This window comes from Triticum aestivum, chromosome 5B (genome assembly GCF_018294505.1).
Source record: "Triticum aestivum cultivar Chinese Spring chromosome 5B, IWGSC CS RefSeq v2.1, whole genome shotgun sequence".
Lineage (NCBI taxonomy): Eukaryota > Viridiplantae > Streptophyta > Magnoliopsida > Poales > Poaceae > Triticum > Triticum aestivum.
The window spans coordinates 670097530-670116955 of NC_057807.1; the positions used below are offsets into that span (position 1 = coordinate 670097530).

Sequence of the window (19426 nt, forward strand, 5' to 3'; positions counted from 1 at the left end):
CCGCTCCAGAGTGCCAATTTCGCATTCATGCCGGCCCAGAGCGGATGCAACCTCTCATTGGAGCTGGCACTGAAGTCGCGCGGTGTTTTTTTTAGATTTTTTGAGTAACTTTTTTCCTTTAGACTTTTTTTTGAGGCAATCTCACAAAGCTTTTATTAAATCGTCATAACGTTTACAGGGACGAATAAGATATCACCGGGTTGGCCTAACCAAGCAGCACGACCAACCCCTAAAGTTTCCTTTAGATGGTGACGTGTTCTAGTATGCAACTCAAACTTGGCCCAATGGACACCTTGACCAACGGGCCGACACTGTGTACGTAAGGCCCCAACCATATCTTCTTTTCCTCTTCTAAAAAAATCCTAAATAGCGCTATGTATACCTGCACTAGAGGGCCTCTTTGATTCACAGGATTGCAAAATCCAAAAACACAATATTGGGATCTTCTACTAAGCTCCCCTACATTAGAAGCCTTCTAGCGCGTCGGGAGCTGTCAGGTTATTATGGGCCCCTTTTGCAAGGGTTTGCGTCGCGGTTGAGAGTAACACACACCAAGCCGTAATGAACAGGCTGATTTTTCCAGTTTTGAGAAGATATTACTTGGTTTTTGTTTTTGTTTCTTTTTTGTGTTTTTCTATTGGTTTTCATTATTTTTCTTTTTTCTTTTTACTATTTTTTATTTTTGTGCTTGTTTTTCTTTCTTTTATCTTTTACTATTTAATACATGGCTATTTCGTTAAAAGTAAAAGAACATTTAAAAACGATTTAAAAAATCCACAAATATTTTTGGAATTCATGATTTATTATAATCTTTTAAAGTTCATGAACATTTTTAAGTATGCAATTTATTTTTAAAATTTGCAACCCTTTTTTGAAATTCCCGAACATTGTCATGAATATTTCTAAAAAAATTATATTTTTCAATTAAAATTTTAAATCCATTTTTGATTGCCTTTTTTTCTAAGCGAACACAAAAAAAATCTGAGTAAGCGGAGAATGGAGTTGAGCTGAGCTGAGCGAGTGAGATTTTCGTTGGCCGGTCCATGTGAGTTATAGGAGCACTTCCATGGAATAAGAGCTTCCAACTGGCTCACGATAATCACCACCGGCCGACTCGGAAGCAGAAACATGCAAGGACATTACAACATGCACCGAACAAGTTAACTCTTCTCTAAACAAATACTGCTTCTTCTAGGCTTGAAAAATTCATCTCCAACAACAGCCCAACACGATATACAAATTAATGAGGAAAAACACCGCCATAGCATAACTAAAACCAAAATGATGCAACCGACTGCAATAACTTGTTTGGAAGAAAGAGTCAATCAATTATGTAATTATCCCCTTCCCGTGAGTGAAGAACAGTGCGGCAGCGCACGTTAGCCTCTAGTTTGTTTTGTACCAAAGCGTGTTTGATTAAGCAATGGAAAAGTAAAAGAATTCTTTGCAAGATGTTTGAGTGGATTTTTCTTCTTCTCTAAATGTAGTGCAATGAACTTCTTGGGGAAGATTAACTTGCAAATCAAACAATAAACATAGGAAAAATTCCAAAAGATTAGATCGTCCAAAATTTGTGGAAATTCAAAGAGGGCCCTGAAATAATATCGTACACCTGGCAAAAAATCACTGAGTAGTTTAGTACATTATACTTTATTAGGAATAACGGAACAGTGTTCGAACATTGATGCTCACGTCCAGCACCTGTGGAAGCTATATACACAAAACCTAGCTAGCGTCGTGCTCGCGTGATCCATCCGCAGAGTTGGAGCAGTTGGCTTCACTCCGAGCCACCGGCCGGCCGCCGGCAGAAGTCCTCGAAGTCCTGGACCGCCTGCCACTGCGCCGGAGCCAGCGACACCCTGGGCCGGCACCTCTCCACGTGTGCTTTCGCCTCCTCCGCCGTCATCCCCTTGTACCTCACCAGGTAGCACATCACCACCGTGGCGCTGCGCGCGCGCCCGGCCTTGCAGTGCACGTACGCCGATTCCCCTTTCTCCGCGACGCCGCGGATGAACGCCGTGGCTTCGCGGAGGTCCTTCTGCGACGGCGCGTAGAGGTAGTCCGTGGTTGGCAGCACCAGGTTCTCGATCTTGTGTTTAACGTACAGTGACTTGGGCACGAGCCGCTCGTAGGGCTCGGTGAGCGTGACGACGGCGCGGACGCCGTCGGCGTGGAGGGCCGGCACGTCGCTCGGGAACGGGACGGCGCCGAGCAGGATGTTGGTGCCGTCGATGCGGTCCCACCAGTGGAAGTCGGACGAGAGGCGGTCCCGGGCCAGGCTGTAGGCGAGCGTCGGGTAGAAGAGCGCCCGCGCGCCCACGCCCACCGCCGCGTGCTTGGCCGCGTCTAGAGTCGTCGCCAATGACGATGACGATGACGACGACTCCTCCGAGGCTTTGCCCCGAGCCGGCCGGCCGGCCACCAGCTTGTAGGCCAGCTTCGGGTAGAAGAGCACCCGCGCGCCCACTCCCACCGCCGCCCGCTTCGCCGCGTCCAGAGCCGTCGCCGACAATGACTCTGCCGAGGCTTTCTCGTCCGCGAACCTAGCGCTGCCGTCGTCGTCGTCCAAGAAGAAGTGCCCGCGAAGGAGCTGCAGCTCCACTCCGTCGGGGTTATCGACGTGCCCGTGAAGGTGCTGCAGCCCCACTCCGGCGGGGCCGAACGTGTGCTCGTCGGAGCGCATCTCTGATCGTGACGAAGTGTTCGTCGAAGTCGATGTCTCGATGCAATCCGCTGCGGTCGATCGGAACCCTCGGAAAATCTGCTCCACGGGATCAATATAAGGCACGTAACTTGTATCCCGTTTAATCTCCGAGACCTGCTCCTGCACGTCTTCGTATCTGTAATGGACTGTATCAAAGCGATCTGTCCCAACGTGTAAACCATGGCAAAGTTTTTTTTTTATGAAACAGTTAATCGTCACGCGCATACAGGGGCAACAAAAAAGACGTCGCGTGCTCATCTACCACACGATCTTTTTTTTTAAAAACGGAAGTTGAAGAGAGCCCGACTTTGAATTAACAAAACCATCAACGGTCAGAATTACATCGAACAAATATAGGAGGGGGTCGGTCTGGGGTGGGGCCTCGGAGTGGTGCTCGTTGCGGTGGCTGGAGCGGCTGGCTTCGCGCGAGCCGCTCATCTCTTCGGAGATGGGTGAGCGTGGCTCTTTGGATCTGGGGCGGCGGCCCTTCCGGCGAGACTTCTTTGGCTTGAGCGGTGCTTGTTGGTGCTGGCCGTTCTTCCTCGGCCGCGGGGGCGGCGAGGCGGCGGCTGGTGGCGGCTATGGTGCGGGCATCTCGGCGGCGCCCGATCCAGATCTGAAGGCCTCCATCTACTTCAACCAGGGCTGCCTTCGATGGTCCTGCTTTGGGCGGCCTTTGTCGCCGGAGTTGTACCTGTTTGGGGGCTGGAGGTGGGAGGTGGTTCCAGAGAAATCCGAGGCTAGCAGTGCTGGTCACGACGGCGGCGACGCCCGAGGGTGCCGAACCCTTCTTGTAGGCGCCGTCCAGGTTGCCTCCTTCCCCTCTTCCTTCCACCCAGCTCGTATGCCGGACGAAAGCCCAAATCCTTGCTGGATCAAGCGACAGCGGTGCTTCGGGCGTCGTCACCTTCTTGGGGGTGTCGTTCGTGGTGAGCTTGGGGTGGATGTGATGCTTTGTTTACTTGGCGGCGGATTGGTCTTCAGCAGCCCTGCCGGTCTCGGAGGAGCGGTGCTTCATCCTACTCATTGATGGCGGCGTATCTCGGCGGCGTGGCGCAGTGGAAATTCGGCGTCCGATGTGTGGCGATGGACTCGCGCAGGAGGACGAAGCTGTCTGGCGTCGTGGTGACGTCGATGGCTGAGTGGCCAGACAAGGTAGAAGCCTCAATTTGATCTGAAGACGGACCTGTGGAAGATGGCGGCGATGACACACGAGTGCGTCTGACCTGATTGTGCCCCAGACCGGGTATGTGGCTCGGCTGGGGCTTCCGAATGTGTTTTGGCTTCCGGCTTTTGATGTTAGGCTTAGGTGATTGGTCTGGGTAGTGGCCCAACTAGCACCCCTTCATCATTTTGGATAGGAATAGCGGCATATGTTGCCAAGATGATGGATTCAGGCACATTGTTGTAATACTTTGTAAGGTCCTTGAGAATAATCAATAAAGTGGCTGTATGCATCTCCCGGATGCAGAGGCCGGGGGTCATCCTCCTTTTCTAAAAAAGGGAAAAAAGAAACAACAACAAGATACATGGTGATGTGTAAATAGCTATTAGGCTACTACTCCCTCCGTCCGAAAATACTTGTCATCAAAATGGATAAAAAGAGAGTACAAATTACTAGCAAAGATATGGAAAATAAAGCACAAATGCAGCTAGAAGTCGGAGAAGCCCTCCGTAGCGAGCAGAGCATCACGTAGGACACAAGCAAAAGCTTGGGGAAGAAACATTCAGTACCTTGTCGAGCGCCGTTGTTACCTCCATGGGCTCTGGTCGTCAATGTCGCCCTCCTCCACCTCAGAAGGGGGCTCCCCGCCCCCTCGCCCTGGCACGAAGGGCACTGATCCCTCGAGAGGTGGAGACGCCCATCCGAGGGCTAAAGAGCGACCAACGCCATTGCCAACCGAAATACCACACCATGACGCCACCACCAAACTACATAGAGCTCAACCAAGGGGAGCATCGGCATTACATGATATCTGCACACGAGGAGAAGCAAAACTACACGGCAAGGCTGCTGATGCATGGTCGAGCATCAAAAGGAAGGAAGGTATCTGAGACTGAGCTGAGAGACGACACCAAGTTCACGGTGATTAGTACTGAGCTCATGCCAACACCGGCGAGCAAAGACAACCTGGGAGTGGAACCCTATCCCCTGCCCAATTGGCCGATGGCAAACTCCGGTAGCCAGCAACATCAATAGAAGATGCAAACTTGAGCGGCCTCGCTGCCAACACTAGCACGAAACCTCCGACCCCTCCCCCCTTGCCGACAACCCCCAACCAAAATAAGCATGCTTCCCCGAAAGCTCACCAAAGACGGCACCCCCTTGAGGGTGACATGCTCATGACATCACTGCCGCCCAATCCTGAGGGATTTGGGTTTTCACCCGATACACGAGCAACATGGAGAAATAGGAGGGGGAAAAGGGAAACTTTACCAGCGCCAACATGTAGGGGATGCCGCCCAAGAGTGTCGCCGCCGGCATGCCAGCATAGTCGGCCACGGATTTCTGTCCTTCTTCCCAACCACCTCAAGAGGAGACACAACTATGATGCCCGCAGACCCCCGAGCGGATCTAGGATGGGGGTGACGAGAGGTTGGAGAGGAAGATACCATCAGATCTGATGCGGGTGCACTCAAGACCACCACGCACCACATCCGTCGCCCACTGTCACCATGCCGCCCGCACAACCGAGATGGATAGCCAGCACCCGCTGACGCTGCTTGCTGAGGATGACGCAGCACCACCACTCGTGGTCGCCACCTCGGCTCCCAGATCCTCCATAGGGGCGGAGCAACCAGATCCTTGTCGCCACCACCCCCCGCGTCCGCGTGACGTTCCAGCGACCCCCCTCTGACAGTGACGAGGGATAGGAGATGCGGAAGGGAGCCCGGATGGAGGGCTAGGGTTTGAGCTACCCGAGTTGTCCCTGTGGGGGCGACACAGGGGCCAAGCTTTATAGGAGAGAGGAACTTTCCAAAAGGCAAGTAGGGAAACAATTTTTTACAGTCTACCAAACGACCCTAGCACAAAAAACGATGGCAAGTGTATACGCTCACCCATATGATATACACATGCAGATCCTATCTCAATGAGCGCCTTAGATATACCAAGCCGGTACAACATTTTAAGATTGACAAAGTCACTGTATATGTCTCGTAGTCTTTTATTTGTGGAGTAAAGGGGATTTACCATTAATTTAACCTGAATTAGCGCGATCCGGTTACAAAGCATTAACGCGTCTGATACGTCCATTTTGCATCATGCTTTGATATTGATATTTATTGCATTATGGGCTGTTACTACACGTTATGTCACAATACTTATGCCTATTCTCTCTTATTTTACAAGGTTTACACGAAGAGGGAGAATGCTGGCAGCTGGAATTCTGGGCTGGAAAAGGAGCAAATATTAGAGACCTATTCTGCACAACTCCAAAAGTCCTGAAACCCCACAGAAGTTATTTTTGGAATTAATAAAAAATACTGAGCGAAGAAAATACCAGAGGGGGGCCACCCACCGTCCACGAGGGTGGGGGGCGCGCCCCTGCCTCGTGGGCCACCTGGCAGGCCCCTGGTGCCCATCTTTGGCTATATGAAGTCTTTCACCCTGGAAAAAATCATAAGCAAGCTTTCGGGACGAGACACAACCGCCATGAGGCGGAACCAATCTAGGGCTCCGGCGGAGCTGTTCTCCCGGGGAAACATCCCTCCGGGAGGGGGAAATCATCACCATCGTCATCACCGTCGATCCTCTCATCGGGAGGGGGTCAATCTCCATCAACATCTTCACCAGCACCATCTCCTCTCAAACCCTAGTTCATCTCTTGTATCCAATCTTTGTCCCAAAACCTCAGATTGGTACCTGTGGGTTGCTAGTAGTGTTGATTACTCCTTGTAGTTGATGCTAGTTGGTTTATTCGGTGGAAGATCATATGTTCAGATCCTTAATGCATATTAATACCCCTCTGATTATGAACATGAATATAATTTGTGAGTAGTTACGTTTGTTCCTGAGGACATGGGAGAAGTCTTGCTATAAGTAGTCATGTGAATTTGTTATTCGTTCGATATTTTGATGAGATGTATGTTGTCTCTCCTCTAGTGGTGTTATGTGAACGTCGACTACATGTCACTTCACCATTGTTTGGGCCTATAGGAAAGCATTGGGAAGTAATAAGTAGATGATGGGTTGCTAGAGTGGCAGAAGCTTAAACCCTAGTTTATAAGTTGCTTCGTAAGGGGCTGATTTGGATCCATATGTTTCATGCTATGGTTAGGTTTACCGTAATACTTATTTTGTAGTTGCGGATGCTTGCAATAGGGGTTAATCATAAGCGGGATGCTTGTCCAAGAAAGGGCAGTACCCAAGCACCGGTCCACCCACATACCAAATTATCAAAGTAACGAACGCGAATCATATGAGCGTGATGAAAACTAGCTTGACGATAATTCCCATGTGTCCTCGGGAGCGCTTTTCTCTATATAAGAACTTGTCCAGGCTTGTCCTTTGCTATAAAAAGGATTGGGACATCTTGCTGCACCTTATTTACTTTCATTACTTGTTACCTTTTACAAATTACCTTATCACAAAACTATCTGTTACCGATAATTTCAGTGCTTGCAGAGAAAACCTTACTGAAAACCGCTTGTCATTTCCTTCTGCTCCTCGTTGGGTTCGACACTCTTACTTATCGAAAGGACTACGATAGATCCCCTACACTTGTGGGTCATCAAGACTCTTTTCTGGCGCCGTTGCCGGGGAGTGAAGCGCCTTTGGTAAGTGGAATTTGGTAAGGAAAATTTTATATAGTGTGCTGAAATTTACTGTCACTTGTTCCTATGGAACATAATCCTTTGAGGGGCTTGTTCGGGGTATCTTCACCCCCACCAGTAGAGCAAAGAGTTGATCCTCAACCTACTAAACCTACTGAAAATGTTTACTTTGAAATTCCTTCGGGTATGGTAGAAAAACTGCTACCTAATCCTTTTACAAGAGATGGAACATTGCATCCCGATTTGCACCTAATCTGTGTGGATGAAGTTTGTGGATTATTTAAGCTTGCAGGTATGCCCGAGGATGTTATCAAGAAGAAGGTCTTCCCTTTATCTTTGAAGGGAGAGGCATTGACATGGTTAGGCTATGTGATGATATGGGATCATGGAACTACAACCGATTGAAATTGGAATTTCATCAGAAGTTTTATCCTATGCATCTTGTTCATCGTGATCGTAATTACATATATAATTTTTGGCCTCGCGAAGGAGAAAACATCGCTCAAGCTTGGGGGAGGCTTAAGTCAATGTTATATTCATGCTCCAATCATGAGCTTTCAAGAGAAATGATTATTCAAATTGTTTATGCTCGACTTTCTCTCAACAATCGCTCCATGCTCGATACTTCTTGTACTAGTTCTTTTATGATGAAGACTATTGAATTCAGATGAGATTTATTGGAAAGAATTAAATGCAACTCTGAAAATTGGGATCTCGACGAAGGTAAGGAGTCAGGTATGACACCTAAGTTTTATTGTGTTAAATCTTTTATGGATACCAATGCTTTTCGTGAATTTAGCACTAATTATGGACTTGACTCTGACATAGTAGCTTCTTTCTGTGAATCATTTGCTACTCATGTTGATCTCCCTAAGGAGAAGTGGTTTAAATATAATCCTCCCATTGAAGTAAAAGTAGTTGCACCTATTAAATTTGAAGAAAAGACTATCACTTATAATGATCCTATTGTTCCTACTACCTATATTGAGAAACCACCTTTCCCTGTTAGGATAAAGGATCATGCTAAAGCTTCAACTATGGTTCGTAAGAGTAATACTAGAACACCTACACCACCTGAGCAAATTAAAGTTGAACCTAGTATTGCTATGATTAAAGATCTCTTGGCTGATAATATTGATGGGCATGTTATTTACTTCTGTGATGAAGCTGATAGAATTGCTAGACCAGATACTAAAAATAAACATAGACCTATTGTAGGCATGCCTGCTATTTCTGTTAAAATAGGAGATCATTGTTATCATGTCTTATGTGATATGGGTGCTAGTGCAAGTGTGATATCTCATTATCTATACAACTAAATGGCATGATATTGCACCTGCTGAGATAGAAGAAATTGATGTTACAATTAAGCTTGCCAATAGAGATACTATTTCACCAGTTGGGATTGTTAGAGATGTTGAAGTCTTGTGTGGGAAAGTTAAATATCCTGCTGATTTTCTTGTTCTTGGTTCCCCACAAGATAGCTTTTGTTCCATCATATTTGGTAGACCCTTCTTGAATACTATTAATGCTAAGATAGACTGCAAAAAGGATGTTGTTAGTATTGGATTGGGGGATATGTCTCATGAGTTTAATTTCGCTAAATTTTGTAGACAACCCCATGATAAAGAATTGCCTAGTAAAGATGAAATTATTGGTCTTGCTTCTATTGTCGTGCCTCCTAATGATCCTTTAGAACAATATTTGCTAGACCATGAAAAAGATATGTTTATGAATGAAAGAAGGGAGATAGATGAAGTGTTCTTTAAACAGGGACCTATTTTGAAACACAACTTGCCTATTGAAATCCTAGGGGATCCTCCACCACCCAAGGGTGATCCCGTGTTTGAGCTTAAACCACTACCTGATACTCTTAAATATGCTTATCTTGATGAAAAGAAGATATATCCTGTTATTATTAGTGCTAACCTTTCAGAGCAGGAAGAGGAAAAAAATATTGAAAACTCTGAAGAAGCACCGTGCTACTATTGGATATACTCTTGATGATCTTAAATGCATTAGTCCCAATCTATGCCAACACAAAATAAAATTGGAGAAAGACGCTAAACCAGTTGTTGATCACCAACGGTGGTTGAATCCTAAGATGAAAGAAGTGGTAAGAAAAGAAATACTAAAGCTCCTGGAGGCAGGTATAATTTATCCCGTTGCTGATAGTCAGTGGGTAAGTCCTGTCCATTGTGTCCCTAAGAAGGGAGGTATTACTGTCGTTCCTAATGATAAAGATGAATTGATCCCGCAAAGAATTGTTACAGGCTATAGGATGGTAATTGATTTCCGCAAATTAAATAAAGCTACTAAAAAGGATCATTACCCTTTGCCTTTTATTGATCAAATGCTAGAAAGATTATCCAAACATACTCATTTTTGCTTTCTAGATGGTTACTCTGGCTTCTCTCAAATACCTGTATCAATCGAGGATCAAGAAAAGACCACTTTTACTTGCCCTTTTGGTAGTTCTGCTTATAGACGTATGCCTTTTGGTTTATGTAATGCACCTTCTACCTTTCAAAGATGCATGATGGCTATATTCTCTGACTTTTGTGAAAAGATTGTTGAGGTTTTTATGGATGATTTCTCCGTTTATGGATCTTCTTTTGATGATTGCTTGAGCAACCTTGAACGAGTTTTGCAGAGATATGAAGAAACTAGTCTTTTCTTGAATTGGGAGAAGTGACACTTTATGGTTAATGAAGGTATTGTCTTGGGGCATAAAATTTATGAAAGAGGTATTGAAGTTGATAAAGCTAAAGTTGATGCTATTGAAAAGATGTCGTGTCCTAAAGACATTAAAGGTATAAGAAGTTTCCTTGGTCATGCCAGTTTTTATAATAGGTTCATTAAAGACTTCTCTAAAATTTCCAGGCCTCTGAATAATCTCTTACAAAAAGATATTCCTTTTGTATTTGATGATGATTGTGTAGAAGCATTCGAAATACTTAAGAAAACTTTGATTTCTGCACCTATCGTTTAGCCACCTGATTGAAATTTACCCTTTGAAATTATGTGTGATGCTAGTGATTATGCTGTAGGTGCTGTTCTAGGACAAAGAGTTGATAAGAAATTAAATGTTATTCAATATGCTAGTAAAACTCTAGACAGTGCCGAGAGAAATTATGCTACTACTAAAAAGGAATTTTTAGCAGTTGTATTTGCTTGCGATAAGTTCAGACCTTATATTGTTGATTCTAAAGTAACTGTTCACACTGATCATGCTGCTATTAAATATCTTATGGAAAAGAAAGATGCTAAACCTAGAATTATTAGATGGGTTCTCCTACTACAAGAATTTGATTTGCATATTATTGATAGAAAGGGAGCTGAGAACCCCATTGCAGACAAGTTGTCTAGGTTAGAAAATGTTCTTGATGACCCACTACCTATTAATGATAGCTTTTCCGATGAACAATTAGCTGTCATAAATGCTTCTCGTACTACTCCATGGTATGCTGATTATGCTAATTACATTGTTGCCAAATTTATACCACCTAGTTTCACATACCAATAAAAGAAAAAGTTTTTCTATTTAAGACATTACTTCTGGGATGACCCACACCTTTGTAAAGAAGGAGTAGATGGTGTTATTAGATGTTGTGTATCCGAGCATGAACAGGAACAGATCCTATGCAAGTGTCACTCTGAGGCTTATGGAGGACACCATGCTGGAGATAGAACTGCGCATAAGGTATTGCAATCCAGTTTTTTATTGGCCTACTCTCTTCAAGGATGCCCGTAAGTTTGTCTTGTCTTGCGATGAATGTGAAAGAATTGGTAATATTAGTAGACATCAAGAAATGCCTATGAATTATTCACTTGTTATTGAACCATTTGATGTTTGGGGCTTTGATTATATGGGACCGTTTCCTTCCTCTAATGGGTATACACATATTTTAGTTGTTGTTGATTACGTTACTAAGTGGGTAGAAGCTATTCCAACTAGTAGTGTTGATCATAACACCGCTATTAAGATGCTTAAAGAAGTTATTTTTTCGAGGTTTGGAGTCCCTAGATACCTAATGACTGATGGTGGTTCACATTTTATTCATGGTGCTTTTCGTAAAATGCTTGCTAAGTATGATGTTAATCATAGAATTGCATCTCCATATCACCCACAGTCTAGTGGCCAAGTAGAACTGAGTAACAGAGAGCTTAAATTGATTTTGCAAAAGACTATTAATAGATCTAGAAAGAATTGGTCCAAGAAACTTGATGATGCATTATGGGCTTATAGAACTGCATATAAAAATCCTATGGGTATGTCTCCATATAAAATGGTTTATGGAAAAGCATGTCACTTACCTATCGAACTAGAACATAAGGCATATTGGGCGATGAAAGAGCTCAACTATGATTTCAAACTTGCCGGTGAGAAGAGATTATTTGACATTAGCTCACTTGATGAATGGAGAACTCAAGCCTATGGGAATGCCAACTTGTTTAAAGAAAAAGTTAAAAGATGGCATGACAAAAGGATACAAAAGGGTGAGTTTAATGTAGGTGATTATGCGTTGCTTTTCAACTCTCGTTTCAGTTTTTTTGCAGGAAAACTCCTCTCTAAATGGGAAGGTCCTTACATTATCGAGGAGGTCGATCGTTCCAGTGCCATAAAAATCAACAACTTTGAAGGCACAAGTCTGAAGGTGGTGAACGGCCAAAGAATCAAACATTATATCTCAGGTAATCCAATAAATATTGAAACTAATGTTATTGAAACCGTGACTCCGGAGGAATACATAAGGGACACTTTCTAGGACGTTCCAGACTCCGAAAAGGAATAGGTATGTGGTACGGTAAGTAAACCGACTCCGAAACAGTTCTAATAGAAATTTTTCTCCATTTTGTAATATTTAATAAAATAGGAAAATAAGAAGTAGTTCGGGAAGGACACGAGGCGTCCACGAGGGTGGAGTGCGCGCCCTACCCCCTGGGCGCGCCCCCTGCCTCGTGGACACCTCGTGTGCTCTCCAGACTCTGTTTTCTTGCACGATACTTCTTTTGGTCGGTAAACATTTATTATATAATCTCCCGAAGGTTTTGACCACCGTATCACGCAAATATCCTCTGTCTTTGTTTCGAGCTGTTTTTCTGACAGATCTAGATCACCATGACGTCTTTAAGCACCCACAAGGACAAGTTTTTCGAGAAGGTCATCAACCCCTACCTCGTGGAGGTGCTGCAACACCCTCAAACCATTGAGATGCGCGAGGGGGTGCTGCACATCCGTGATGTTGAGGGACCAAAGATGACCGGAAGCGTGGAGACAAGACTTGAAGCAATGGAACAACAAGTTTTCAAGTGCCAAGGGATGGTGGAACGCGAACTCAACTCCAACCACATGATGATCGCGGAGTTCACCAACAACCACAAGATGGACGCCAAGAACATTGGGGAGACCATCTTCAAGCTTCATGAGAAAATCAAGCACCTCCAAGCCCAGATCTATGACCTGCAAAACCAAAACTGTGAGTATGAATATAGATTCAAGAGGATGAGTTTGGCTGCAGATTTGAGGATCCCGGAGACTCGATCATCCTTCTATGATGGGGAGCCTATGCCTTGGAAGATGGACGACAAGCCTACATCATCAACAACTCTATCATCACCACCTCCGAAGAAGGAGACATAAACACAAGGGTATGGGCACTCCCCTTGGCAACTACCAAGCTTGGGGGAGGTGCCCCGGTATCGTATCACCATCACACTCCTATCTTTACCCTTTTTCTTAGTTTGATCCTTTTGGTAATATCTTGATCTAGTAGAATAAAGTTTTAGTATGATCTAGTTTTGAGTTTTGCTTTATGATTCTTCTGTGTAATCGAGTCCGTGAGCTATATATAGTAAAGATTAGTGTTGAGTCAAGGGCTTGGCTATATGGCTATGATCTTGAGGGGATAAAAGAGAAAGAAAGAATAAAAAGAAATAAAGAGATCATATTGATCTTATGGAGAGTAATGACTTCACATATAAAGAGTATGATGAATAAAAGTTGTTGAGAGTTGACAAACATAGTTTTGGTCATCGTTGCAATTAATAGGAAGTAATAAAGAAAGAGAGGTTCTCACATATAAATATACTATGTTGGACATCTTTTATGATTGTGAGCACTCATTAAAATATGACATGCTAAAGAGTTGATGTTGGACAAGGAAGACAACGTAATGGGTTATGTTTTCTTATATCCGAAATAAAGTATATTGTCATGGATCATCCAACATGTTGAGTTTGCCTTTCCCTCTCATGCTAGCCAAATTCTTTGTACTAAGTAGAGATACTACTTGTACTTCCAAATATCCTTAAATCTAGTTTTGCCATGAGAGTCCACCATATCTACCTATGGATTGAGTAAGATCCTTCAAGTAAGTTGTCATTGTTGCATGCAATAAAAATTGCTCTCTAGATATGTATGACTTATTAGTGTGGAGAAAATAAGCTTTATACAATCTTGTGATATGGAAGCAATAAAAGCGACGGACTGCATAATAAAGGTCCATATCGCAAGTGGCAATATAAAGTGAGGTTCTTTTGCATTAAGATTTCATGCATCCAACCATAAAAGCACATGAAAACCTCTGCTTCCCTCTGCGAAGGCCCTATCTTTTACTTTTGTCTTATACCTTATGCAAGAGTCATGGTGATCTTCACCTTTCCTTTTTACATTTTATCCTTTGGCAAGCACCTCGTGTTGGAAAGATCCTAGTATATATATCTAATTGGATGTAAGTTAGCATGAACTATTATTATTGACATTACCCTTGAGGTAAAAGGTTGGGAGGCAACACTATAAGCCCCTATCTTTCTCTGTGTCCAATTAAAACTCCATACCCATAAGTATTGCGTGAGTGTTAGCAATTGTGAAAGAATAAATGATAGTTGAGTATGTGGACTTGTTGAAAAGCTCTTATATTGACTCTTTTTGATGTTATGATAAATTGAAATTGCTTCAATGACCGAGATTATAGTTTGTTAGTTTTCAATGAAGTTTCTGATTCATACTTGACGTTGTGAATAGATTATTACTTGAGCATAAGAAATCATATGACAATATATATATATATATATATATATATATATATATATATATATGTTGCTGTTATAAGAATGATCATGATGCCCTCATGTCCGTATTTTATTTTATCGACACCTCTATCTCTAAACATGTGGACATATTTTTCGATTTCGGCTTCCGCTTGAGGACAAGCGAGGTCTAACCTTGGGGGAGTTGATACGTCCATTTTGCATCATACTTTGATATTGATATTTATTGCATTATGGGCTGTTATTACACGTTATGTCACAATACTTATGTCTATTCTCTCTTATTTTACAAGGTTTACACGAAGAGGGAGAATGCTGGCAGCTGGAATTCTGGGCTGGAAAAGGAGAAAAATATTAGAGACCTATTCTGCACAACTCCAAAAGTCCTGAAACCCCACGGAAGTTATTTTTGGAATTAATAAAAAATACTGAGTGAAGAAAATACCAGAGGGGGGCACCCACTGTCCACGAGGGTGGGGGGCGTGCCCCCTGCCTCATGGGCCACCTGCCAGGCCCCCAGTGCCCATCTTTGGTTATATGAAGTCTTTCACATTGGAAAAAAAATCATAAGAAAGCTTTCGGGACGAGACACCGCCGCCACGAGGCGGAACCTTGGCGGAACCAATCTAGGGCTCCGACGGAGTTGTTCTGCCAGGGAAACATCCCTCCGGGAGGGGGAAATCGTCACCATCGTCATCACCAACGATCCTCTCATCGGGAGGGGGTTAATCTCCATCAACATATTCACCAGCACCATCTCCTATCAAACTCTAGTTCATCTCTTGTATCCAATTTTTATCCCAAAACCTCAGATTGGTACCTGTGGGTTGCTAGTAGTGTTGATTACACCTTGTAGTTGAAGCTAGTTGGTTTATTCGGTGGAATATCATATGTTTAGATCCTTAATGCATATTAATAACCCTATGATTATGAACATGAATATGATTTGTGAGTAGTACGTTTGTTCCTGAGGACATGGGAGGAGTCTTGCTATAAGTAGTCATGTGAATTTGGTATTCGTTCGATATTTTGATGAGATGTATGTTGTCTCTCCTCTAGTGGTGTTATGTGAACGTGGACTACATGACACTTCACCATTGTTTGGGCCTAGAGGAAGGCATTGGGAAGTAATAAGTAGATGATGGGTTGCTAGAGTGACACAAGTTTAAACCCTAGTTTATGAGTTACTTCGTAAGAGGCTGATTTGGATCCATATGTTTCATGCTATGGTTAGGTTTACCTTAATACTTATTTTATAGTTGCGGATGCTTGCAATAGGGGTTAATCATAAGTGGGATGCTTTTCCAAGAAATGGCAGTACCCAAGCACCGGCACACCCACATACGAAATTATCAAAGTAACGAACGCGACTCATATGAGCGTGATGAAAACTAGCTTGACGATAATTCCCATGTGTCCTCGGGAGCGCTTTTCTCTATATAAGAACTTGTCCAGGCTTGTCCTTTGCTACAAAAAGGATTGAGCCATCTTGCTGCAACTTATTTACTTTCATTACTTGTTACCTTTTACAAATTACCTTATCACAAAACTATATGTTACCGATAATTTCAGTGTTTGCAGAGAAAACCTTACTGAAAACCACTTGTCATTTCCTTCTGCTCCTCGTTGGGTTCGACGCTCTTACTTATCAAAAGGACTACAATAGATCCCCTACAGTTGTGGGTCATCAGCGTCCCAATCCTAACTAGTTCATGACTAACACAATTTTTCGTACATCTGATCACTAGTAGAAAACAGAGCTTTGGTTCAGGCCGGGCCAGCCCATTAGTCCCAGTTCAGTCACGAATCGGGACCCGTGGGGGCATAGGTCCCGGTTCGTGAGGCCAGGGGGCCGGCCGGGCCTCTTGGAGCATTGGTCCCGGTTCGTCTGGCCTCTTTAGTCCCGATTCCAGACAAGAACCGAGACCAACAGGCCTCGCTCCTGGACCACAACCATTGGTCCCGGTTCATGGCTGCAACCAGGACCAAAGGGTGTCCTTTACTCCCGGTTCCAGCCACGAACCGGGACCAATGAGATGCCTATATATACCCCCTCGCCCGCGAGCAAAGCACTCCACTGCTCTGTTTTTCTGGCTGGCCGTTGGTGAGCTTTGTGGTGCTCTAGCTCACCTCCTATGCACATGAGGTGTTCAATGAAATGCCTGAGCCACACTTAAGCTTTCTCCTCTCGAAGCTCCTTGTCCAAGATCCATTTTCCTCGAGATTTGTCTAGGTTTGGCGGTCCGTCCTATCCCGTCCCCGTCCTCACCGCTATTGACCGCCTGCACCGATCTCGTTGCCGGCACCACCATGGTGAGCCTCTTGATCTTATCTTCTTTCTAAAAGAAAAAAGTTCTTACTTTTATGATTTAGATAGATATTTGTGTAGTTTTCTTACTTATTATTGTTTGTTACTATAAGTGCGATGGTTTTGGTATCCGCCTCCGTCGGCCCTTGTCCTGTCTATCATTCAAATGTGGTATATATATATATATATATATAATATTTTATAACTATTAGTTTCATTTAGTGTTTATGACAATTATGCCGAGCAACTTGACATAGATTTTTTATCTAGTAGGTATGTGAACCGGAAGTTCCAACCGAACCTATTGTCAAGAGGTTAAATTTAGTTGAAGAAGAAAACAACTACTTGAAGGAAAAATTAAAAAAATTTGAGAGGAGAAGATGATATTGAAGTTGCATGTTGCGGATGTCGTCGATGATCACAAGATCAAGACGGATGCAATGCGCTTGAAGATTAGAAAGATTAAAAAATATGCCATTCATACTGAGGCTTGGTATCATTATGCCGTTGGATCAATTGTTACCTTGGTTGCGGTTATGATTGCATTTGTTGTTGCATTGAAATGTTTTACATAGTTTCAATGTATGGTTTAATTAGATGCTCTAGAGAGCTATATGTTGTTCAGTGAGAACTATGTATGTACTTTGGTTTTAATGTGATGATGAACTTCTATTAATTTGGTCACTTATCTATTCATGATGTACGCAGATGAACCGGCAATGGATGTACGGTAACAGACGCACCTCCAAGTACGTTAAGGGCGTGAATAATTTTCTCGCAGTGGCTGAGGAAAATAAGCAGAATGGTGTTATGTGTTGTCCATGCCCTATATGTGGGAATATGAGGTATTACTCTGACTCGAAAACCCTTCACACCCACCTTCATTATAAGGGTTTAATGCCACACTATAATGTTTGGACCAAGCACAGAGAAAGATGGGTTATGATGGAAGAAAGCGAAGAAGAAGAATAAGATGAAAACTATGTGCCCCCTGAATACGGTGATGCTGCAACGAGGGAAGCTGAAGATCAAGAGGAACCAAACGATGTGCCCGATGATGATTGTCGGTGTCAAAACCGGCAGATCCCGGGTAGGAGGTCCTGAACTGTGCGTCTGAGGATCGAAGGTAACAAGGAGGCAGGAGACACAATGTTTACCCAGGTTCGGGCCCTCTTAATGGAGGTAATACCCTACTTCCTGCTTGATTGTCTATGATGAGTATAGGGGTTACAAGAGTTTATCTACCTCGAGATCGTAATGGCTAAACCCTAGATTTCTAGCCTGTATGATTGTGATTTCCCCTAAGGACTAAACCCTCCGGTTTATATAGGTACTAGAGGGGACTAGGGTTGTACAAAGTCGGTTTGCAGAGGAAGGAAACTATACATCGGGACGCCAAGCTTGCCATCCACGCAGAGAAGGGTCCCATTCGGACACGGGAGGAGGCCTTCTGTTCTTGTATCTTCACGACCCGTTAATCCGGCCCATGTCACATAGGCCAGCTCTCCATGGACCCCATAATCCAGGACTCCCTCAGTAGCCCCCAAACTTGCCTTCAATGACGTCGTTGTATCCGGCTTCATGTCCTCGGCTTTGCAAGGCGAGTTCCCCATTGTATTATGTATAGTTTGGATTTTACATTAAATACTTGTGCACTTCAGCTTCTGCGCCGTCGTCGTCTCAGCTTCCACGTGTCATACGAATGCGAAGGGTCTAGGTATTTTTACAAATAACTCCTTGACCATGTAGGGCAGGCGCTTATTTAAAGAGATCAAATCTCAGATTCCATTCCTCACCAGACGAAAATCCTTGGAGTTTGTCATAAGAAACCAACCAAATATGGCCAATGCTCCTTGCTCTTCCTCGCGTCCCCAAGGCCCTCAAGAAGGCCACTGGGAGAGCTGTTCGGTGTCCCATGCCCAATTGACCAAGCTTCAGGCGTAGGGATACCTCCCTCCATCGGATCTAGTCCCTGTTCGGGCGGGATTAACTTCCTTCAACGCCGAAGCCCTGGCGGAGAAATTCCCCAATCCCAATAAAGGGGAGCGGGTGTTATTCGTTTCCTTCTTGCTGATGGGCGTGGGATTTCCAATCCACCATTTCCTCAGAGGTCTTCTGGAGTATTACGGTCTCCAACTGCACAACCTCACGCCGGGCTCCGTTCTACACATCACGGGTTTGTTGCTCTTTGCGAGCTATTCCTAGGCTGCGAGGCCCATTTCGATTTATGGAGGAAATATTTTTGCCTCATCCCCCGCTCCCAGAAGGGATCCATATTCGAGGTGGGTGGTGCCGAAGTATGGCGTATAGGCAGAATAGGATACCTACCTGGTACTCCGAAGAAGGGATCCGAAGAGTGGCCCTAAGAGTGGTTGTACATCGATGACGTTGTCCTTCTAGACCCAATCTGGCAAGGTCTTCCCGAATTTTCCTCCGCTCCTTTAAAGAAGCGCGCCAGCTGGCTGTTGGAAATATGCCCTAGAGGCAATAATAAATTAGTTATTATTATTATATTTCCTTGTTCATGATAATCGTTTATTATCCATGCTATAATTGTATTGATAGGAAACTCAGATACATGTGTG

At 44.0% G+C, this 19426-nt stretch overlaps 1 protein-coding gene across 1 annotated transcript; it reads right to left on the bottom strand.

Moving 5' to 3' along the window:
• Positions 1-1620: 1620 nt before the first annotated feature.
• On the bottom strand, positions 1621-2754 carry LOC123117537 (phosphatidylglycerophosphate phosphatase PTPMT2). Its single transcript, XM_044538271.1, has one exon. It carries the CDS (start codon positions 2681-2683, stop codon positions 1778-1780), a length of 906 nt encoding a protein of 301 aa, XP_044394206.1. The 5' UTR covers positions 2684-2754; the 3' UTR covers positions 1621-1777.
• Positions 2755-19426: the final 16672 nt, after the last annotated feature.